Below are 23,611 nucleotides of genomic sequence, written 5' to 3'. Positions count from 1 at the left end.
GCAATAGTTCCTTTTTTCCAGAGTAGTTTGTAGCCTTTCTCTATACATCAAAATTTTTTTGATTAGCCAGTCCTTTAACCTTAACTCAGCAACTAGTTCTCCTGGTTTGGAATCAGCGTTGGTAGGAGGTGGGAAGATATATTTTGTCTTATTATCCCCCAGAGTTGGAGTAGCGGGGTATGTGTGCTCTGTCTGGCTGTGTCACAGTACTACTACACACAGGGTACTTGTACTGCTCTTCTAGGATTCCCAGTGTGATTTAGACTAGAAGAAGGCATTGGATCCCCTGGAACTGTAGTTAGACAGCTTGAGCTGCCAAGTGGGTTCTGGGAACCAAACTCCGGCCCTGTGGAAGAGTAGCAAGTCTGCTGTTTTTTGAAATAGGGTCTCACTAGGTAGCCCTGCATGGCTGGGAATTCACAGAGATCTGCCTTCCTCTGCCTCCCAACTGCTGTGATCAAAGGCATAAGTCATACCCAGCAGTAGGAGTGATTTTTTTTCCCCCTCTTAAATCAAAATAATGGTTTGTTTTTGTTTCTTAAAAAATTAAAAAAGTAAAAGCTGATCTGAGTGACCAAAGCATATACACTGAGTTTTGGGTTACATAATTAGATGCTTATCAGAACTGAGAACTTTAATATGTTTAAGTAGAGTGCTATATTCTTCCTTCCTGTTTTCACTATTGATTTGACTTTAATTTGTATGACATTTTAATTGCATCATTTTAAAATTACTTCTTTAATTTTTTGAAGTTATAATCACATCATTTTCCCCTTCTTTTTCCTCCTTATAAACTGTTCTATATACCTCTTGTTCTCTTTCAAATTTATAGCCTCTTTTTTGTTTTGTTTTGTTTATCGAGACAGGGTTTCTTTGTGCAACAGCTCTAGCTATCCTGGAATTCCCTTTGTAGAAGTCACAGATCTGCCTGCCTCTGTCTCCTGAGAGCTGGATTTAAAGGCATGTGCCACACCAAACAGCCTCTTTTTAAATAAATTGTTATTACATACCTATATGTATATAGATATATATTGCTGAATATAATGTGCTCTGTCTGTGTAATATTACTCATATGTATGTTTTCAGGCTGACCAATTGGTGTGTTCTTTTCTTCACTAAGAAAGACTGTTTCTCTCTCTCTCTGCATTCCTTGTTGCTTGTAGTTCTTTGTGTAGGGTTGAGACCTCAGGGTCTTTCCTCTGTCCGTCCGTGTTAGCATATCTGCTGTTGTCCTTGTTCAGTTCTTAAGTTTAGGCAGTCATGTTGGTGAGACTTTACTGGTGTAGCCTCTGACCCCTTCTCCTGATCTGTGAGCCTTAGGTGCAGGTTTTTTTGTTTTGTTTTTTTTGTTTGTTTTGTAGATGTATTCATTGAGACTGGCTCTGCAACTGCATTTTGATTGGTTGTGAATTTCTGTAATGGTCTCCTTCTATTGCAAAAAAAAAATTTTTTTTATTTGATGGAGATGAAAACTACACTTATTAGGCCCTGGAAAAGGAGATAATCCCATCTTTGTAACAACAGTAAGACACTGTATTAAGTATTGATACTTTTTGTTTCTTTGAGACACAGTTTCTCTATGTATCTTTGGCTGTCCTGGAACTCACTCTGTAGACTAAGCTGGCTTTGAACTCCCAGAAATCCACCTGCCTCTGTGCTGGGATTGAAGATGTGAGCCACCACCACACCCAAGTCACTATTGATACTTTTGTTTTGACACCCCCCCTTTTTTTTTTTAAACAGTCCCAGTATGTAGCTCTGACTGACTGCTTTGGAACTTGCTAGCTCTAGGTAGACCAGGCTGGCCTCAAACTCGTGGAGATTTTCCTGCCTCTGTCTTCCCAGTACTGGGACTAACGGCATGCACTATTCAATATGCCTGGCTTTGTTTTGCTTTTGAATAATCATTATAACAGGTATAGGTTTCCCACAGTCTCCTCAAGTTAATTAAGATAATTAACTTATCTAAATTGGGTTGCTACTAGATGGCTGATGTAGTTCAGTATCTCCCTGTCTAATTCTGTGAGTGTTTTAGGGTATAGTTTAAGCTTTAATGTGCAACCAGACATATTAAGACTGTCTTAAGAAAACAAACAGAGCAACTATAATGTGCTTTTCAAACCCTGTTTTTTATTTGGCTTTCTCTGTAGTTGATTTTAAGATATCAGATCTTCTGCCTGCTGTGCTTTTCAAAAGTGTTCTTGGAGAGCAGTGGAATAAGGACTTGACACACAGTTGTGAAGAGTTGGCATAAATACTGCTAGATTTTTCTCCTTAACTATAAAGAAAACTTAGTGTTTTGAAACATCTTATTATATTCATATTTGTTTCTTTAAAAAGAAAACTGGGACCAAAATTGGTAGTGATACAACTTTAGGGTTGAGAACTTATGTGCATAGAAGCCAGAAAATTCAGTAATGCGCCCCCAAGCAGCTGTAACTCAGGTATATTACATGAAGCTTTTATGGTTTAATATATGATACCATATAAAATAATAGAAAATAGTACATTTTGTATGTGTAACAGAGAAAAATTATATTTTTTGTGGGAGCCATCATTTTGCATATTCAGATTTGAGATGTGTGTAAATTTCCAACAATAATACGGCATTTCTGCATGTTTGTATTTGAGGTAAACATTGGTTGTTATATCTAGAGAATCATCTGGACTGGAGAGTCAGTGTTATTGGCATCTCAAAGAAAGAGTCTCAGTTGAGAGCATCAGTTACAAGATTATCTTTCAAAGTTGAATTCTAACTCAGTGTTTCACTCTAGAACGCTTGGTAATGAAGGTTATATTCGAAGTAGATGTCCTCGCAGTACAGTGAATGACACCTTGGTTATAGCATTAAGATTGACAGCTTGTCTTTAAGAATTTTCCTTGAATTATTATCTGTTTTGCTGTCAATTATTCTGGTTAAAGTAACACAAAAATGAAGCTGTTGTTTTTCATTCTTCTCTCAAAATTGTATTCCCAGATGTACATGTTAGAGACTTCAGTGGGTTCCTTTATATTATCCCATTCATTGTTTTATTTAGACATTTACTTGACTCTGAGAGGTAACACTTACCTTAGTGTTCTTTTTGTGTGCAGGTGGGTATGTATGTGAAGGCCAGAGGTTGATGTGTCCCCCGTAATCACTATCCACCTTATATAACAGGGTAGGATCACACACTTAAACCCAGAGCTCCTCAGTTAGGCTAACTAGCCGCCAGCCCCAGAGACCCACCTCCACCTGGCATTTTACTTGGGTGTGGGGGACCAAATTCCAGTCCTCAAGTTTGTGTGACAAGTGCCTGCTGAACCGTCTTCTCATTCGTAATGTTCTTTAGGAATATCCTAAAAATTATTAATTAGAATTCTTTGGTATAAGTTAAATTGTTCTTTCTTCTTTTTCTTTTTTTTTTTTTTTCCAGCCAAATCAAATAGGAAGCTTACTTTTCTGTACTTAGCAAATGATGTCATCCAAAACAGTAAAAGGAAAGGACCTGAGTTCACGAGAGAATTTGAATCTGTCCTTGTGGATGCTTTTTCTCATGTTGCCAGGTATGTTTTCTATTTGGGGGGGGGGGGCTTTTAAATTTTGCACCTTTTTGTTTTGTTGTTTTTGTGATATCCTTTGTAAATTGACAACTTTGTACTTTACAGACTGTTGTGAAGGGCAAATTATGGTTTTATGTTTGTCTGAGCCTTTAACTATCATCTCAGACTGTAAACATTTTGAAACACTAAAGAGATTGATTCTGGTACCAAAAACTACCCCCCCCCCCGAATTCACCTACTGGGTTTCTTCCTTGAGTATGTTTTCCATGGCTGAGCTGTCTCTTCAGCTTATGATCAAAACCAGGGCTAGTAGTATGAAGGAGCCTTAGTAATGTCTCCTCAGTAGCAGAAACTGGTTACCAACACCTCTTTAGTTCCTTCTCAATTTCTAGTTTGCTAAAATAGTTGTCATTACTGTCACTACAAAAACAGTCATTGTAAGTGTGGAAAAGTGGATGCTTGAGCCGGGTTGTAGTAAGTCTGCTACTTGAATTGTAGAACGTGCTGAACTGTGGAGGAGTCAGGGAGCTCACACCGGTTCAAACTTTACATCTCTTGTGCTCATTTTCACGTCTTGTTGTGGGTGTGAGTTAGGTTCCCAGGAGGAAAATTGTGCTTTATGTTTATTTGGTAGACTGTTGTGTTTGTAAATATGCACAAAGAATACACAGATCTTTACAAAAAGAAACCAAGAAGAGTGAAAATGAGACTAGTGGGTTAAACAAAAAATGTTCTGGGGTCTAAGAAGGTGCGAGTGAAAGGTCTTAAATGTGAGTTTGTCTGTATTCCTTGAAGGATTTGAAATGTTCAAAGGAATACAATTAGGAATTCAATATTTTAAAAACACATCTAGCTAAGACTGGAAAGTTTTTTTACTTGTACCTGTCATACTGGCTTCTGATGAACAAAGACAGGAAGTAACAGGATGTATATATTAACTTGAAGAAAATTACTCAATCTTCAAACTGCTGATAAACTTAAAGTAGGCCACTGGAGCACCTATCTGCAATTGGAGGCAGGGATGTATTGTTTTGATAAGACTTAGTTCGGTACCTTAGATACTGCTCTGTCTCAAACATCATGTGAGTGGCCTTGGGTGTGTAAATAAGTTTTTTAGCCCAAGTTTCTGACCTAGTTAAAAGGCACAGAAACCTCTTATCTCTTAGTTATTGTGACTCTTAGTAGGAGGAGAGGTTCTCTGAGACCTGGTTTACATTGTACTCAGTCGTTTTCATGCACTACACTCCCAGTAGGAAAGGGCTCTTTCCTTTCCCAGCTCTCGGGTTGCACACCTTATAGTGCCAAGTGCACAGCCTCCAGTTCAGGAAATGCATTTACATAGCCTTTCACGGGGCTTTGCAAGACATAGCAGCACTGGCGTCTGTCCTGGTGCTGAGCAGGAATTTAGTGAATATTTGTTGATTGAATTAGGATAATAGTGACTAATTGGGGAAAAGATCTGGTTTACTGCAGGTAGTAGACTAACATTTTTACTGACTTAAATTAGAAAAGGACGAGTAGGAAGGACTGAAAGGTGGTAGGTACCAAGATTCAGAGGGCCTGTTTAGTGTGTGGACACCTCTCAAACCGTACAGAAGCCAGCTATAGCAGTGCACTCCTGTAATTCCAGCCTTCAGAGGCCAGCCTGGGGTATGTAGTGTGATCTTGTCACAAAGAAATGGAAACAGGAGGCATAGGGAGAACAAGTGCACATTTGACCTGTCTTTCCCAGCCCCTGTCTTTATTCCAGCTGTCGAAGGTCCAGTTTCTACCGTGTGTCTGGGCTTCTCTCCTTCCCTCCACCATTAGAATGGAAAGTGCAATAGCTACTTTAATGCTATGGGCATTATCAACCAAAAGTAATTTAGTATATGCTCATGGTGTACTTCTGCTGCGGCCACTTGGTGATCAAAGGTGACTGATCCATTAATCCTCAAATTGATTAGCAATATTTTTATGGTGCTTTTATTCTTAAGCAAAAAAAATCTTTGAATTCAGAGAAAGCACGTTGTTCATAGGGTAGATTTGATTTGAGTAACAGTTTAACTAACCAGACTATGAACATGTTATGGTTACAAGTACCCTGTTTTCTTTAAAGTTTACACATTTATTATTTAACATGTATGAGTGTTGTTTATATGTCTCATTCTGATCCAGAGCTTGGGGACTATCAGGGAAGAAGGCAGGCAAGGATAGTGAAGTGAACACCACACAGTCAAATAGAATAGTGCTCTATGGTGGGATCTCCTTTAGGCCAATTGTGGGTAAGGAAGTGACATTTGAGAACCTAAGGTAGAAATAATCATGGCATCTTAAGAGGAATAGTGAAGCCAGTGTAGTTGGATATGGTAAGCAAAGTCAGATGTAGCCCCAGATGAAATCAGAGGAGAGGTAGAAAAGGACCAGTGACATATTCCCTGAGAGTCTGTTCTGATAGGATGTCAGTCAAGAATTGTAAGCCAGGGGCCGGGCGGTGGTGGCGCACGCCTTTAATCCCAGCACTCGGGAGGCAGAGGCAGGTGGATCTCTGTGAGTTCGAGACCAGCCTGGTCTACAAGAGCTAGTTCCAGGACAGGCTCCAAAGCCACAGAGAAACCCTGTCTCGAAAAACCAAAAAAAAAAAAGAATTGTAAGCCAGGGAATGAAACAATTCTCATAGACGTTGTAAAATATCCTTTTTTAAATTTCCTATTCATGCATATATATGTGTGTAACAGCTAAAAAGAGGCCATGAATTTGAAAGGGAGTTGGAATGGGTATATGAGAGGCTTTTGAGAGAGGGAAGGAAAATGATATAATTCTATTATAATTTCCAAAAATAAAAAAAATTTAAAAAGGGAAGAGAGATATCTAAAGCCCAGGTAAAGTTAAAGAGAAAAAGAAACCTAAGCATATATCTAGAATTTTTGCCCCATCAATCCATTTGTTCATAGTGCTGCCACTGAAAGCTCATGGAAAATTTAGCAGTTTGTAAAATAATGAATGAGCACTTTTGTACTTAAGAAAAGGGGGTCAGTACATTAGGAGATGTTTCTCTTTTTATTCAATCACTCTAATGTATGATGAAGCAGTATGTATACATCTTCTCATTACAGTGTAGAGAAATTTTTAAAAATTTTTAAAGGCTTGTATTATGTTGAATAGACGCCTCAGACGGTAAAAGCCAAACTAGCTGAATCAGCAAGCTCTGGGTACAATTGATTCTGCCTCGGTATATAAGGTGGAAAATAATTGAGGAAAGCACCTAATGCCAACCTTGAGCCTCTGTGTGCATATACACACACATGTGAACACGCATACGTGTACTCAAATTACTTGCACACACATAAAAGATTTGTGTGGAGAATGGGTTGTGAAGGGCAAGAAAGCCCGAGTTTGAAAGGTTTTGCTGTGGTGTTGGCTAAGGTGAGATCAGTTAAGGTATTTGCAGTGAAAAGGCAGTCTCCATTCACTGAATGCTTTTTCTGTGGATGGAGTCCCCTGTAAAATTTACACAATGTGTTGGAATTAAGTAGGAGCTGATAGTGAGGGGAGAGTTTCAAAGTTTTTATTATTTTATATATATGGGCATTTTTTCTGCATGTATGCCTGTGTACCACATGTGTGCCTCGTACACACAAAGACCACACAGGGCATCAGATCCCCTGGAACTGGAGTTACAGGAAGTTGTAAGCCGCCATATTGGTGCTGAGACTAGAACATGGGTCCTCTGGAAGAGCAACAAGGACTCTGCTGAACTGTTTCTCCAGCCCCCCTCCCCATTTCTTTAAAAACAGTTTAAAAATTACATGTGTATGTATATATATATGCTCATGTGTCTGCGTGTGCTACAGTAAACATGTGGAGACAGAGGACAGTTTTCAGAAGTCAGTTCACTCCTTCCACCATGTGGGACCCAGGGCTTTAACTTGAGTTGTTGGGCTTGGTGTCCTATACCTTTACCCACTGAGTCATCTTTTCTGATCCTGGACTTAATTTTTTGAGAGGTAAATCAGTAGTTATTGCCAAATACACGATACTTTTTTGTTGTTTGTGGGTCTCTGTACTTCTCAAGGAGGGTAACTTTCTAGGAGGACTCAGGATTGATTTACTACAGCCAGCAGAGTGGAAAGGTGAGTGGGTGATTGTGACAGCCAGTGTGTAGTTCATTCTGATGGGAAGAGACTCTGCTAAGATTTATGAAAGTCACCTCTGCCATTATTCCTGGAAGTAAGCAGTCAGTCATTCACGTAGAACCATGTTGTTTACACAGTTGGGACACAAACCACCAAGTTCATTAGGAAGTGGACATTGTCCTGAAATCCCAGTCCTCAGGTGTTCTCCTGTCTTAGCTTTCTGTCACTGCCAGAGATAAACATAAGGGATTAAGAATCTCTCTAGGCTCATGGTTCCCGAGGTTTCAGTTCCTGCTGCCAGCTCCACTTCGTTTTGAATGTAGGAGGCAGAGCATCACAGCAGGGAGAGTGTACGAGAGCCCTCATGATGGCCAGGAAAGAGGAGCAGGGATTGGAGGGGCCCCTCTGAAGCTGTCTCCTAATGGTCCATTCAGCTGTGAACTCATTGATGATGTAAGCAGCTTCCTGGTTTTTCTTTATCCACAGCACCCCATGGCCAGGATCAGAGTCTTCAGTATTGGATACTTTTTGTGGGGCCACTTTATACACAAATGATTAGCAGGCACCAGTTAACAGCAGGTCTTTCTAAAACACAGCATTTATATTAAATCTTTTCTCTCTCTCTCTTTTATTTATTTATTTATTTTTTTATTTTTTGAGACAGGGTTTCTCTGCTTAGCCCTGGCTCTCCGGAACTCATTCTGTAGACCTGGCTGGTCTTGAACTCAGAGATCCTCCTGCCTCTGCCCCCTGAGTGCTTAATTCTTTTTCTTCAGGTTTATTTTTCGTTTGTGTGTTTGTGTGTCTGCGGGGGTGCATGTGCACATGAATTCAGGTGCTTATGGTGGCCAAAAGCAGCAGATTCTCCCTGGAACTAGAGTTGGAGGTTGTTATAACTAAGTGTTCTTAACTTCTCGGCCACTTTTCCAGCCCCATTTATTCTTTTCTGAACAATTATGAGGGAATTTTCTGTTACAACTTTGCATAAGATACTGTGGGAAGAGCTGACATTTTAGAAGAAAGGATTCCACTTCTGCTGGGTCTGCCACAGCTTGTTACGTAGGGGATCAGACTAATGTACAAATTACAAACAAATATGCACATCAGCACACACATGAGAAGTATATCTGCATTCAAAGAACTACCCTTGAAGCACAGGAAGGAAGGTCTCTGAGGCTCACTTGGCAGAGCTTAGGTGTCCAGCTGACACTTGAAGAAGCAGTGCAGTGTGTGCGCTGTGCCACACTGTGAGTTGGATGATTTTGGACTTCTGTATTAGAAAAGTGAGCATAGGTTGAATTCATAATTAGAATTAAAATATATTTTAAACATTTAGTATACATACTCAGTGTGTGGGTGATTATTTCTTTCTTTTCCATAGTTTAATAGCAAATTATTATTTTTTTTATTTATTTGTTTATTTATTTGTCATGTATACAATAGTCTATCTGTCTGTATGCCTACAGGCCAGAAGAGGGCACCAGACCCCATTACAGATGGTTGTGAGCCACCATGTAGTTGCTGGGAATTGAACTCAGGACCTTTGGAAGAGCAGGCAATGCTCTTAACCACTGAGTCATCTCTCCAGCCCATAGCAAATTATTTTTAAAATTACTTTTTCGCATAGATATTTCTCATATATACATTATTTATTTGTTTATTTTGAAATCAGGTCTTCATGTAGCCCAGCGTGGCCTCAAAGTATTTGTGTAACCAGGGATGACTTTGAACTGCTCCTCTTTCCTTCACCCCTTGAATTCTGGGGTTACAGGCAAGCATCACCATGCCCAGTTTATACAGAGTTGGGGATTGAATTTGGCTTGGTACATGTTAGACAAGCAATTCAAATGAGTACTCTAAATAAATTCTCCGTTTAAAATGAAATCTGTGTAACCCAAAAAGGTAGTGTTCCCTCCTACCCCCTGCTTTTTTTTTTTTTTCAAACTGCGTTCTTACTCTAGCTATATCTGATTTTGGGTGCCGAAGTGACTTCTGCATCGCTGGAGCGACTTATTTCAAAACCGATTAGTTTAGTTAATTTGTGACTTGAATGACTTTGCAGAAAAGTTGAAAGTCAAGTGTTTTATATAGAATTCAAAAAAGGTTTTAAAATTCCTAAAAAGATTGATTCAGCCAATGTGGTCCTCGTGGGGAGAAAAACAAGCCCCTCTGTCCAGAAATTGCATTTATATGCAACAAGTAAACAACTACTCTGTGCAACACATGAGAGACATTATATGGAAGACAGTGAAGGCGGGGCAAGAAGTGAGCGTCCCTGTGGGGGCTAGGGAAGTGCTGCTGAAGAGGAGGGTGGGGCAGAGAGCTCCTGGCAAAGCCTGAGGACCAGAGTGGGTTGGAGAGGTTGAAAAAGCCTTGCGAACTCTGTAAGGATTCTGTCTGATAAGAAGTGCCTTCCCACAGCAGCTAGAATTACATTATTAAAATTGGAGTGGCTGGGGCTGGAGAGATGGCTCAGTGGTTAAGAGCACTGGCTGCTCTTCCAGAGGCCCCAGGTTCAATTCCCAGCACCCACATGGCATTCCATGATTATCTGTACTTTTCTTCCAAGGTATCCGGTGCCCTCATAAAGACAGATCTGCAGACAAAGCACCAATGTACACAAAACAAAAAGAAAGAAAGTATTAAAAAACAAAAACAAATTTGAGTAGCTGTAGGAAGATAAGGCTGGAAGCTGGAAGAGCAGTAATGAGGCTGTCGGAGACGGCCTGCTGGGAATGGCTGCTGCTTGGGCCAGGTTGTTGGCAGAGGAAGGGTGAGAGTAACTCATTTCTGCAAATTCTTTGAAGATAGAGTAAGAGTGTCTCAGCATCAACACCAGAGAACTTGCTTATAGCTGAGCTCTTGAAAGTGTAGTAGAAGCATTTCCCTATCTTCCTAGTGCTTACCTCTGACTTGAAAAAAAAAATTAGTTTATATGTTTGCTGACTTTGATCTCAGCTTAGTTGACTTGCTAGTAGTAATTTACTACTGACCAGGCTGAGTATTAGCATAGCATTGCAGAAGTGCTGTCATTGCTGCCAGTGCTGAGGGTGGGTAGAATTCCATCGCAGTTGAATTTGCCATTCTTGACGTTCTTAGTGAAGACATTGGACTTTGCTCCTAAGATGGGGAGGTCTTTTCCCTCCCCCTTTTGGCATAGTCTCATATATCTGAGTCTGGCCTCAGATTTACTGTGTAGTTGTGGATGGATGACCTTGAACTTCTGATTCTCTTATCTTCACCTCCCCAGTGCTGGGATCACAGACATTACCAACCATACTTTGCTTTTGCTGTGTTGGGGATTGAACCCAGAGCTAGACAAACACTTCAACTGAGCTACATCTCCAACCCAAGGTCTCCCTTTTTTAATAGTTACATTTTAGTTTAATTTATTTGATGAGACACAACTCACTCATGGGAGACAGGAAAACTTGCCTGAATTGGTTCTCTTTTTTTTTTTACTATGTGGTCCTGGGTATGGAAATCAGGTTGTCAGACTTAGAGACAAGCATATTTACTTCCGAGCCATCTTGTGAGCCCTTCTTAAGGTGCTCGGTGTTAAGATGCTGGTGTTTATGCATTTTCACTGAACAGAGTGCTCAGGAGCCCATAGGTGGCAGGCGGGAGGCCTGGGTCTCCTGAGAAAGTCTCCTGCTTGTTTGCTGCCATCTCTCACGTTGAGTAGGTAAGAGGTTATCTGTGTCAGCTGTATTCTGTTTTAAGAGCAACTTACCAGGAAAAGATTACCTAACTTTTTCCTTTCAAATATAGATTAAAAATTATTTCCAGTGTGTTCTAGGATTATCCATTAGATATAGATGTGTGAACACGGGACTCAGGCTCAGCCAGTGTTAAAGTCATTCATTATGCAGTAGGTAATGTTGAGACATTTTTAGGAGATATGTATGCATGTAGAGGTGTTTGCGTGTTAATGTAGTGAATTTAAACATTTGTGCCTTTAACATCTTAAAGGTTTGGCTAATTTTAATTTCCAGTATATGCCTAGGACTTAATTTAAATTGACATCTTCTGAAAAGGCAAGTTGTTGCAATTGATATGATCAATTTTGTTTTGTCTGTTAAAACCAGTCATATAGGGTTTTTTTCCTATTCCCCCACATTTCTAAGGGGAAAAAGATTCCTTGGGTTATGGGATGCCTCTTCCCCACTCACCATGGGAGGAATGCAGTTTCTGTCAAGATTGGGGACTCCAAATAGTACAGGGTGTACCGCATTCTTGTTTTAAGTATATAAATCATTTTGGCAGTTGTTGTTGGTTTTTTTTTTAAATGGATCTGTCCTAATTAAAAACAAAAACTTAAGCTTATATATATATATCTTTTCATCTTTTCTGGGCAGAGAGGCAGATGAAGGCTGTAAAAAACCTTTAGAAAGATTGCTGAACATCTGGCAAGAACGAAGTGTGTATGGCGGCGAGTTCATACAGCAGCTGAAGCTGTCTATGGAGGACTCCAAGAGCCCTCCCCCCAAAGGTAGAAACATCACCACATGTTTACAGCTCTTGGTCTTTGCTACTCCCAGTCCCACATGAAAAGCTGCAGTGGGGGCTGTTGTGGCTGCTGTGGTCCACCAGCCGCTTCTGACTCTTCAGAGCGAGATGATGCTGAGTGATGGTGAGAATTTAGACAGAGCTCGCAGTGGGCAGGCCTGGTTCTTGTGCTCATGCTGCCATGTTCTCACTCCCTCACTTCCTGTGTGGGTTTTTGGCCCTTCTTGCTCCTTCAGGAACTGTCCTCACACAGGGAAAGGAACAACCAACTTCTTTAGAATTGTGGTTGACTAAGAAATACCTCACCCTGGCCATGACATTGTCCAAAGCAGAGCCTTGTATCATTCCCTTGCCCCTTTAGAACTTGACTTTATTAATAATAAATCTGGTTTTCTATCCTTTTATGATTGCCAACTTATTGTCTATATTGATTTTGATCTTTACTGAGCCTAGGGTATCCTTGGGAAGTATGTATGTGAATTTTAAAATTCTTAAGAGCCCATGTTATTTTTTCTCTAAAGAATAAATTGAAATGTTTGGTTTTTCCGTCTCTGGTTAGTTATATGTTACTTCTAGTTGGCATCACCAGCTCCTAAGCTGTCGCTCTGATCTGACTCCACTTACACTTACTGCTAATGATCAAGTCAGTACTCACCATATTAAGGAGGCCTTCTGATGTGACTAGTCCACTTGGAGATTCTTTAGTCCGTGCCCTCACGATGCTCCTGGTTCTTGGGCAGGCTGAGTTTCCAAGTGTCCCTCTGGACTCTTTGCTGGCTGCTTTTCTGCATCTGCTGTAGTTTTTCACAACACATCTTTGCACCCCTTTCACTTGTGGCAGTGTATTATTCCCCAAGAATGCCACCCTGGCCCCCACGTAGCTTTCTGTGCACACACCTCTGCTGTCGGACCTCTCAGGATCAGCATGAGTGACAATAACATGTCTTCAGCCCGTTACCTGTGTGCCCTACAGTCTCTTCCAGCTCGAAAATTACCATGTACCTTACAGTACACTGAAAGAGACTTTCTAAGAAAGTGCTTTCAGGCTTTGTGCCATTACTGTTTTACGTAGAAAACGGTTGTTTTACTTGCTTCTGAAAAGCTAGCTGTTTTCTGCCTTGGGTTCCAGCAGTGGCAGCATTATGGCAGTGTTGGGAATGACTCCTTTGGAGTTGGCTTTTTTTACAGGTTAGCAGTGACATGTGCTAGTGTCAGTTGTCTAAAGACTGTTTCCCTTCCCCTTCATCCTGTAAAGACAGACACTCAACAGCTCCCTGGGTGTGTAAGTCCTGCAGCTCACTCCTGTGTTCTCCAGAGCCGGATGATCAAAGTCGTTTATTACCTTCCTTTCAAACACCCTTGACTTCCCCAGAGGCTCATTTCCAAATTTGAATAGTTGTTCACATTGCAGTATTGATTCATGGGTAATTCATTATATTTGGGCAACTCATAGAGTTTGCCTTTACTTTCTTTTGGAACTTTTTAAAAGTTTTTTGTTTATTTTTATTTACTAAGTTTTTAATTATGTATGTATGAATTGGAGTTAGAGACAGCTGTAAACTGTCATGTAGATAAAGGGAACAGAACTTGGGTCCTCTGCAAGAACAGCCAGTGCTCTTAACCATTGAACCAACTCTTCAGGACCACAGTAGTGTAAATTTTATATTCATATTTTATTTTGATCTTATATTCATATTCTGGTGGCCACTCCTTTCACATGGCACTTTTATGCTGTAGTGGCTGAGTGTGTGGGGGTCATACCACATGCCACACATTAAGCAGCTACTGTGCACTGAGTACTATTGGATATTTCATATGTAAACCATATGCTATTGGGTTTTCCACTTAACAATATATCACCTTTGCTTTGCAATACTATAAAATGATCATGTAAATCAAAACTGTGCAAAAAGAATTTAATGATCCATGTAGAAAATTGCAGTTCTCTGCCCCTTTTTTTTTTATCAGTTAAAACACTGACTACAAATGTATAGAGAAAAGAAAAAGATAGTAGAACTACCGGTGGCTTTTTCTAAGCACAGTGGCACATTCCTGCAGTCCCACGACTCAGGAGACAGAAGCAGGAGGATTGCTAGTTTAATACCAGCCTGGGCTACACAGGAATTTGAAGACAGCTTGAGCTGCATAACAAGACCCTGTCTCAGCCAGGCGGTGGTGCACACCTTTAATCCCAGCACCCAGGAGGCAGAGGCAGGTAGATGTCTGTGAATTCGAGGCCAGCCTTTTCTTCAAGAGTGAGGTACAGGACAGACTCCAAAGCTACACAGAGAAACTCTGCCTTGAAAAAACAAAACAAAAGAAAACCCTGTCTCAATAGACCATTGTCCATGATGAAACTTAACAACAGAGGGCCTGCCTACAAGGGTAAGACCCTAAATTTCATTCTTAGAACTAGAGTAAAACAGAAAGTAGAAATATTGAAACAAAGTAACTTTCATTGCAACAAGTGTATCAAAAATAGTTTGAACAGTCAGTGTTTTAAAACTTGGAATTTTTCTTTTTAATTTTAATATTTTTTTGAAGGCTGGGTATTAGACAGGGGATTTCATGTGTGTCAGGTAAGTGTCCTGTCAATGAGTTAACATCCTCTGGCCTTTTTACTTTTTTTTTTTTTTTTTTTAGGAAAGGAAGATTTATTTTGTTTATAGTGTCTAAGTTTTTGTTTCATAGTAGCTTTGTTATTTAATTTGACAGAGTATCACTAAAGCAGCAATATGTGAAGGAGGAAGCTTTTTTTTCTTTAATTTTATTGATTTTTATTGAGCTCTACATTTTTCTCTGCTCCTCTCCCTGCCCCTCCCTTTCCCTTTTTACTTTATTTTGAGTCAGGGTTGTGCTCTGTAGTCCTGTCTGGCCTTGAACTCTTCCATACCTGTCTCTGCCTCTGCTCAGCTGAGGCTGCAGGTGTTTATCACTAGACACATCCTGAAAGTTGCTTTAGTGCGAAGTGTTTTTGTGGGGTCACTTCTTCCACCATCATCCTTTCTTTATTTTTTGCTGCTAAGTTGGTATCACCAAGCCCCTCTGTGCAGTGTTAGCCTCACAGCTACACTAGGCCCCTCTGTGCAGCATCGCCCTTTGTCAAGTACTTACTTCTCAGCTCCTCTTAGTGCTATTCAGATTCAGTTCCACCATGGCTTTAGTTGCAGCTTCTTTGTTGTACTTTGATTTTTATGGTCAGTTCTCTACTTGGAATTTTTATGAAATGGGATATGTATCTGTCGAATGGGATGACACAATATTCCACTCCCCTGTCCTTGTGGGCTGAGGATCCAGTGCACAGTGACTATCACTGACAGACATTGCGAAAAGGAAGTGATTGGTTATCAATTGTGATTTGGAGACTGAACTATTAGAAAAATCACTTCATCCCAGTATTCAGTTAATACACCTGGCCATGAGACGCGAAGTGTGCTGCTGGGAACTGGTGTCATTTCACTAAACTGTGAGAGCTGTTCTCCATAGTAGCGTTATGTGAAACAGGGACGGCCTTTATCATAATTGTGGCCAGCTATTTTCTCATTTCCATCCATAAAACAAAACTATAAGAAAAAAATACAATACATACTCTTGACTGGTCTTTCTGTCTAACATAACTAATAAATGTGTAAGATAGAAAATAGGAGCCACATCCTTGGTTACAGAGGAGACTTAAGTGAGCGTGTGTGCACCTTCCTGGTAAGTTACATACAAGTTCCGAGGTGGGTGCCTGATACCCCCCCCCTTTGACAGATAAAGGTACTTGTGCTTAGTTGTTTGTGTATAGTGGAAAGACTTATGGGCTTGGGTGTTGTGCCAGGGAGTTGTTTAACCTCCCTGAGTCTTTTTCTGCTTGTAATAGAATGTTCTATCAGAGTTGTTGGAAAGACGAAAGAAAAGAAAACCATTGCAATGCTCTGCACATATTTGGTGTCCAATATTTCTTTTAAACGCAGATTTATCATTTAGATTTATTTCCCCAGTTGTTTGTGCTTGTTTTGTGTTGCCCTGTATGATGCAATAAGAATGATTTTAGAATTAACACATCTATCATAATCATGTAAAAGCACAGGGGACAGATAATAAAGAATGTAACTTGCCAGCTTCAAAAGTAGTTAATTCTAGAATGAAAACTTAAGTAATTTCTTCCCATAGTATCAATCATGTTTCTCAGTAATAGTTGGTTTTTATTTTACAGTAAAATTAGGTTTATTCTGGTCTTAAAGAGTTGAAAGGGTATTTGTACTTGAAATCTTTGATAGTTTTATTGGTGAATTTGTTCCTCCTATTTATTTTCTAAAATGATTTTTGAAAAGCATAAAACTGTTTCATGTGCACTGTGTTCTCTGTCTCTCCCCACCTCCCATACAAGCCGGTTTATTTCAGTGTATTGCCTCATGCTTCTTACCATTTTACTGTTTACTTCTTTTGAAGGAAGGAAGGTTCTAACTATGGTAGCTTGGGACATACCAGTTTTAGCTGCTTTCCAGTAGTAGTTTCTTGGATTCAAAGAATAGATCTGAGATGACAGACTGGGAACTTTTTTGTCTTTTCAGTAACATAAGAAATTGCACCAATTTAAAAGAACTAGCAAGAAAGTTAACATGAAGCCATCTCTGAAACTGAACACCCCACCCTCTCCCCCAGTTTTACCTGTAGTCATTTAACAGGGCACTGGATGCTTATGCAGGTCACGCAGCTCACATCTGTCATGTATTTTCCTAGCAACAGAAGAAAAGAAGTCTCTGAAACGAACTTTTCAGCAGATACAAGAGGAGGAGGATGATGACTACCCCGGAAGTTACTCTCCCCAAGATCCTTCTGCAGGCCCCCTCTTGGTATGTGACCCAGTGACTCCAGGTGACCTCTAGTTGAAGATCATGACCACGAGGTGGCGCTTGTTATCAGTAGTGTGGCTTGTCAAAGGGCAGCAGCTACAATAGCCCACCCAGACACAGCTTACCAGACATCTGACTTTATACCATGACTTTACAATGGGTTTATGTTTTATAAAGTGTTTGGAATTGGTTTTATCTTCTAAAAGTGAAAAATATTCTTTAAAAGCAGATTTATATGGTATGATAAAGATGTTTTGAAGCACTTTGCTGTGCCTTTTGCTAATAGCATTCTTGTTTATAAGCAAACAACTTATTACTATTTAAGGACAGTCTGGTAACTGCCGATAATATTTGCTTCACTATAGCCTCTGTTATAAGTATTGCGACAGGGAGTTAGTATTTAAGGATGCATTTGCCTTAGATAACCCCTTATGAAACAAGTTTGATCTGATTCATCTGTTTATCATCAAAACAATAAGCCTCCAAAAACAGATTAAATAGTATTTAAGTAATTTTCCAAGTATCTTAATTTGAATTCAGATCTGTCATAATTCAGAGTTCATGTCCCTTTTTTGTTTGTTTTGTTTTTAATGTTTTAAGATAAGAGTCTTACTGTGTAATGCTAGCTGACCTTAAACTTGATGTTTTCCTGTTATAGCAGATTACACCTGTAAAACTAGCTCTAGGGAGTCGAAGGCACGAGAACCATGAGTTTGAGGCCATCCTGGCTATATAGTGAAGCCCTTTTAAAAAAAAAAAAATGAATGTTCCTTCCTCAGCTTCCCTGGTCCTGGAATGACAAGTGCATGCCACCATACTTGGCTGTCCATGTCCTGTTTGTTGAATGTGACTGCCTCATCTTAACTGTATTCTGCATTTCTGCATGGAGATGGTCAGGGCATAGATAACTAGGAAGTATGTGTGTGTTGTGTGATATTAGACAGGATTAGATAATAGCAATAGTAGGTCATATCTTTGCATCTAAAAACTTTAAAGGGGAGGAGCTTGGATTATCAGCTTTCAAGGTAATCTAACTATTGCCTGCAGAGCCAGCTGTTCTTGGGTCATTGTGCTCGGCTACTTATTAGCATTCTGTGTTTTCTCGTGGCTTGGTAAAGCCCCTTTGGTAGATGCAGAACATGCTTTTCTTGTTTTTAACACCTAATGAGTTAATTCATTTCACATTTTAATATTGGCAGTGATCTTAACTTTGTAAGGCAAACTCTAGAAAAAATGTAATCAGCCAACACACAGATGTTCAACATCTGGTATTTAGGTCTTTTTTCTATATTATAGATTGTTTTATACTATAAACAATACTTCATTTGAAATTAAGCAGCATGAACTAGAGGCCATATTCTTAAGTTGCCAAAAATATGCTCTTTAATTAAAAAACGTTCTATAGAGGTTTATTTATGTTTTGTAGACTTAGAACAATTAACTTTATATCTTTTAGAATTCATATCTTTCCAACCACAAATTCCTGGTACTAAGAACAGTTGTTTGTGTGACTTTTGACCTGTTTTTTAATGCTAAGAATGACCATTTTTATAATTTGTCTTTAGCTAATTTTCTTTAGCTCCATTATATCTTAATGGGTTATATATTTGTCTTTGCCCTTTATAGACTGAGGAGCTAATCAAAGCATTACAGGATCTGGAAAATGCCGCTTCGGGAGATGCTACTGTTCGGCAGAAGATTGCTTCCCTGCCCCAGGAAGTGCAGGATGTGTCGCTGCTGGAAAAAATAACAGGTGAGAGGTCATTCAGATGAAAGAGAGGAAAGAGGAGCCGTCTGTAGTCATGCTGTATCCTAGGCAGAGACTTTCTGTGATGGTGGGTGCTCTGCCATGTTGGCATGTAAAGCCATTCAGCATGCTAAATGAGGAAGTTCTTGGAGGGACTGGACAGGTAGCTCCACATTCAGAGTACTTCCTGCTTCTGCAGGGGACCTGGGTTCCATTTCAGACACCTGCCTTGGGTGGCTACAATACCTTTAACTCAGGGCATCTGATGTACTCTTTTGGCCTCCATGGACACTCACACACATATGGCATACTTGCATGCATTCATACATATAAATAAAAAATAATACAAATAAATTTTGGGTCTGGAGAGATGGCTCGGTGGTTAAAAGTTCTTACTGCCCTTTCATAGGACCTGGGTCTGTTCCTAGCACCCACATGGTGGCACAGCTGCCTGTAACTCCAGTTCCAGGGGATCTGATGCTGTTTTCTGACCTCTTTCGGCATCAGACACACAGGTGATGTACTTAGACACATGCAGACAAACACTCATACAAATAAAAAGCAAAAATCCTAAATAAATAAATAAAAATAGATCACAACAAAAAGCTTTTGAATGTGAATAGTGATCTGAATAGTTACAGCAGAAACGCTGGAGTGTCATAGCCAGCTACTCTCTGAATAAGATCTGTTGACAGCATGGTACCAATTTTGTATGTGTAGGGCAGTGGAAGCCAGGAAAGGATAGGCTATGAACTCAGGACCCTTTGCTAAGAGGAAAGAAGTGTGTGATACACAGCTGTGTTGTTTGATGCAGTACACACTAACACGCTTGGAGGTGGTTCAGTGCCATGCAGGTGTTGAGCTCCTCCCTGTCATTCCTGGGTAAACAGAGGCGTTGACACTGTTCTTGCTTTCTGCACAAGCAGTTGAAAGGAGTGAAGTACGAGCTAATTTTTTAAAAAGCATGTTCTGTGCCTGGCACTCTATGCCTTGTGATAATCTTTGAAGAATTGTATTCTCATATATAAGAAAGGATTGAGACTTTGCAAAATTAGATATCTTGGCCAAAATCACACATGCAGTGAATTTGGGGATTTCAACCTAGGCTGCAAATTAAATGGTCTTTTCATTGCAAAAGTTCAATACTTTTATCCCATTCTCTCCAGGTCATTTCCCTTCCAGCCCCTTGAGCTGGCTGCTTCTCTGACTTCCTTCATGTTCACCTGAAGTTAAAGTTACTAAGGCAATAACTTCCTTCAGTTGGCATATCTGTAAGGTTCACTGTATAGCAGGTGTTCCTGGTGTCGTGTCCATAGCTTTTCACGGATTAAATGTTAAGGAGGAGGCAGAGTTGGTGGGCAGTGAATCAGCAAGGAGATAAAGGTGATCAGGGAAAGCTTTCTGCTTTGGGAATCTTTGAGTCTCCCTTTGAGTCTGTATTCTCTCTCCTACCACCTCTGTGAAGCCTCTCCCATGCCCTTACTGAAAATGCTGGTCCTCTCCCTCCCAGTGCCCCACTTACTCCTTTCTAGTTCCGATCTTCAGCTGATAATAATACAGTACTATATGTGACTTCCCTTCCTTCTAAGTAAGACCCAGACTTAAAGGCAGAGGATGTTTCTTATCTTTTGTCCCTGCTATCTGAAAACCAAAGCACATGAGAAGTGCTCAGATACTTTCTGGGTGATTTGTAGTTGGCTTTTTCTTTGGGCTGCCAACTCAAAAATAACGATCTGGAGACTTATTAGTAATTATGAAAGCTTGGTCTTATCTTAGGCTTGTCCCTCTTTATTTTAATCTATGTTCTGTCAAGTGGCTCGTTTCATACTAACCATGCTGCTTCCCCTGTGTCTGGCTGGCAGCTCTGTCCTTTTTCCCAGAATCCTCTCTTCCTGGAAGTCCCACCTAATACCTTCTTAACTATTAGCCATTTAACTTTTTATTACACCAATCACAGCAAAACATTTTCACACAGTGTACAAATATCCCACAACAGTGATTGAAGGTTGTACACTGAGAATTTGTAAGGCTGATTGGGGTTAACTTCTTGACATTGGAAAGAGGGACTGACTGCAGGGACTAAGCGCCTCCTGAGTTGCTGTTAAGGGGAGCAGGGAAGTGAGGTAAGAGCTGAGAAGTGCTAGCTGGTAGGGAGACAGCTACAGGTTCCTTCCTGTGCTGGTGGTTCTTAAGAAAAGAGAGAAATGGAGGAAGCAGGGAAGCTTGGGGACTGTCAGAAACTGAGGTTTGAGTGAGTCAACCAGGAACGCAGGATTCCCGAGCCCAGGCAGAGGACTGGCCTCAGGAGGCAGCTCATTAAAGGCATGGGGAAGGTGAGCCAGAGCACAGCCGGTCAGCCCCAGGCAAGATTTCCGCATTTGAACTGCAATTTTTGTGTGACACCCACCTTTTAAATTGAATTTTTTCCCATATGATACATTCTGATCAGTTTCCCCTCAGTCACCTCTTCCCAGATCCTCTCAATTTCTCTACCCATCAACTCCATACCTTCTTTCTCTCTTTTGAAAACAGACAAATAAAAGAACAAACCATAATTAGAAATAAAACACATATATATGTATACACACACATAAACAAAACAAAAACAGAAAATCAGAAACTATATATATATATACATATGTGTGTGTGTATGTATATATATATATATATACATATATATATATATGTATGTATACATACATACATACATACAAAAGACCAGTAGAGTGAATGTTGCCCATACAAAGTGTTGCAGGTCAAGACCTCTCCAGTACCATTGAGTTTATTTTGTGTTGGCTATCTACTGCTGGGCATGGGGCTGCCTCTAAATGTGCTTTGTATGTCCGGTGAGACTCCATTGGGAAAAACTAGTCTTTCCTTTGCAGGTGTTTGACACTTGAGTTATAGATGAGGGCTGTTGTCCACTTCCATTCTCAGCACTGGTACCTCTTCTGGCTTGAACCTATGCAGGTCCAGTGCATGATGCCACAGTCTCTGAGTTCATGTGTGCATCAGTCCTGTTGTGTCCAGAAGATAACTGTTTCCTTGATGTCCTCCATCCCCACTGGCTCTTATAACCTCAAGGCTCCCTGAGCCCTAAGGGAAGGGGTTTGATGAAGACATCCCATTTAGGGCTGGGAGTTCCAAAGTCTCTCTCAGTACACTGTCCAGTTCACTGCAGGGAGAAGCTTCACTGATGATGGTTGAACAAGACACTGATCTGATTCCCAGCCAGTGTGGGTTGTATAACTCTTGAGTAATAAAAAGCAGTTTCTGGGTTCCAATACTTGTATAAATGATCTGGATTCCTTATACAAGTTCTTGAGGGTGAGAATTGATTTTTTTATTCTTAAAAATTAGTGTTTCTTTGCTCTCTTTCCACAAATACTCTAGCAATTACTGTTAAAAAGAGATCAGTAGTCAAGGATTGACACAACTGAAAGCAGCCGCTCAGGCTTGTTCACGGGCCGTACCACCAGTCTATACTGTGTGGTCCCCTGCCCTCTGTCACAGGCCTTCTTCCCACCTTGTTTTGCTCATTCCTTCCCAAGTATGTGTTCTCTAACCCACAGAGGGAGGAAAGTTTGATCTTTGGTGTCAGACCCAGTTGGAGAGCCCTCAGTATTTCATTTCCTATTGTTCACAGAGGCAAGTAAGGACCAGATAGCTGTTCTGTGCTAGAAATTCCTTAATTTCATTGCCTCAAAGAATGCTGAGAGCTCCAGATTTGTGTCACTGAACTGTCTGTCTAGCTACTGGAAGCTCTGATGCCCTTTTCTTCAAAACATCAACCTGCTATTTTCTTCCCAAAGATTTTTTGTTTTTATTTATTTTTAATATTTATTTTATACTTGTGTGTGTATGTGTGTGTACGCGCGTGCGTGTGCCTACATGAATTTATTTGCACCACATGTATGCAGGTGTGGAGATTGCATTGGATCCTCCAGAACTGGAGTTGCAGGTGATTATGAGCTACCTGATATGAGTGCTGGGAACCAAATCCCAAGTTCTCTACAACAGCAATAAGTGCTCTTAACTCCTGAGCCATCTCTCCAGCACCCAAAAGACCTTTTAAAGCAAGATGCACACGTTTAAGCTTGTGCCACCATCATACAGGTGCAGCAGTTCTTGATGGATCTAAACCCTCCTTTTGCCTCTGCTCACTTGCTACACCAGCCTTTCTTTAGCATTTCTTTCCAAGAATCCCATTTCTTATGATTCAGGGCTTGTTCTTCTCCTCTCCCCAAAGCATGGGTGACAGGCCATTATTAGGATAGGAAATCAGTCTGGTCAATGGTGACCAACACTTTAAAAATACAACACAAAATATTTTGCACATTTAAGAAAAAGATGTTTGTTCCCTCCTTTCCTTTTTCTTTTTTCATTTTTTTTGGGGGGGGTTTGTTGTGGGGGACCTTGCTATATAACCCAGACTTAAGGAATTTATGGCAGTCCTCCTACAAGTGTGAGCTACCGTGTGTGGCATTGCTTATTTGTGATTTTATAAACTATTTCCAATGAGGGTTGTGCTCGGATACATTTGAGAGACCCTCTTTTTCAGGCTCTGTCTTTGGTGGACAGAGTCCTGCAGATCAGCTTCTGAGACCACATTCTGAGCCTCTCCCACAGCTTCTTTTCTCTCTCAGTCTCTCCACACCCAAGATGTGAGTGCTCTCTCTGTTACTTCAGAACAGTGGGGAAAGTCTGCGGTAATAGAAGCAAAAGCATTCCATCTTCTCACAGACAAGGGAAGCCATTTCATAGATGACCCTAAATATCTATATGCTGGTTTTGTTTGAAGAACTTTTTTTTTAAGATTTATTTATTTATTATGTATACAACATTCTACCTCCATGTAT

General features: G+C 40.3%; 1 protein-coding gene across 2 annotated transcripts in view; it reads left to right on the top strand.

Moving 5' to 3' along the window:
- The window catches only part of Rprd1b (regulation of nuclear pre-mRNA domain containing 1B), a 46,418-nt gene that overhangs the window by 3,767 nt on the left and 19,040 nt on the right, over positions 1 to 23,611 (top strand). Inside the window, exons 2-5 of one of the 2 annotated variants that reach the window (XM_005363015.3) lie at positions 3,417 to 3,546; positions 12,017 to 12,150; positions 16,899 to 17,005; positions 18,632 to 18,758. In XM_005363015.3, coding sequence (XP_005363072.1) covers positions 3,417 to 3,546; positions 12,017 to 12,150; positions 16,899 to 17,005; positions 18,632 to 18,758 — 498 coding nt within the window. Of the gene's footprint in view, positions 1 to 3,416; positions 3,547 to 12,016; positions 12,151 to 16,892; positions 17,006 to 18,631; positions 18,759 to 23,611 lie in introns of both variants that reach the window. The other variant, XM_005363014.3, reaches the window with a different exon arrangement.

The sequence above is a fragment of the Microtus ochrogaster genome, linkage group LG8, assembly GCF_000317375.1.
Source record: "Microtus ochrogaster isolate Prairie Vole_2 linkage group LG8, MicOch1.0, whole genome shotgun sequence".
In the NCBI taxonomy this organism is placed as follows: Eukaryota; Metazoa; Chordata; class Mammalia; order Rodentia; family Cricetidae; genus Microtus; species Microtus ochrogaster.
Note: the sequence above shows the minus strand (reverse complement) of the source record. Positions and strands in the feature narration are given on the sequence as shown.